Source organism: Sinocyclocheilus grahami, unplaced genomic scaffold, assembly GCF_001515645.1.
Source record: "Sinocyclocheilus grahami isolate Dianchi unplaced genomic scaffold, SAMN03320097.WGS_v1.1 scaffold3957.1, whole genome shotgun sequence".
NCBI classification, from domain to species: Eukaryota; Metazoa; Chordata; class Actinopteri; order Cypriniformes; family Cyprinidae; genus Sinocyclocheilus; species Sinocyclocheilus grahami.
In genome coordinates this window covers 11541-12324 of record NW_015508985.1, presented here as the reverse complement: position 1 = coordinate 12324, position 784 = coordinate 11541, and the positions used below count along the sequence as shown (strand labels likewise).

Here is a 784-nt window from a genome sequence, read left to right as displayed (position 1 = left end):
ATATATATATATATATATATATATATGTATGTATATATTTTAAAAATTCTGTTAAATTAAGAAAATGCAAATAAAACCCACTTGTATTTATTTATTTTTCACAAAAATCCATAAGAGAACGTATTGGAGATTTAAAAATGTGCCCAAAAATTTAGATTGTTGCGAATAATCATGTCTGTTTCTCGCTCTATCCAGACCATCAGGCGAAAGAGGAAGGTGCAGATCCCCATGGGGCGCCCGGGTGAACGCGAGACCATGTCAGAGCATGACGAAGACGATGACAGCTATGAAGACGAGATCTACGAGGCCCGGAGCGCACAGAGCGGGCTCAGCGCCTGCAGCGGGGGCGGAGCCACAGGCCGGAGGAGCAGCAGGGGCGACCGGCTGGGCGGGAGGAGGGACCGAGACAGAGAGCGCAGCGGCTCCAGAGAGAGGAGTATGTCCCCACGCTCGGACCGCCACTCTGTGTCCTCCAACCAACCTCCACGCCCAGCCAAGGTCACCCTCATCAAGTCCCGCAAAAATGAAGGTGAAGATGGCCGCTTCGAACCTGCCGACCGGTGTCGCCCAATCACTTTGTCTTCCGCATTATAACACTGTTGTTGCCAAGCAGTTTCACATCACTAAAGGCTCGTTCACACCATGAATGGTAACTATAACAATACCAACTGATGATAAATGTTCTGTTTATTATAAACTTGTGCAGCAGTTATATCACTTGCTGCTTTAAATGCTTGAAGTCGGTGGATTCTAATTGGCTGTCAGTGTTCATCACCTGGGAAAA

General features: G+C 47.1%; 1 protein-coding gene across 1 annotated transcript in view; it reads left to right on the top strand.

Moving 5' to 3' along the window:
- Positions 1-171: 171 nt before the first annotated feature.
- The window catches only part of LOC107576576 (tight junction protein ZO-1-like), a gene marked incomplete at its 3' end in the record, with an annotated part of 12123 nt that continues 11510 nt past the window's right edge, over positions 172-784 (top strand). The window contains exon 1 of the mRNA XM_016262730.1: positions 172-529. Within this exon, the coding sequence (XP_016118216.1) occupies positions 172-529 (358 nt within the window). The remainder of the gene's footprint in view (positions 530-784) is intronic.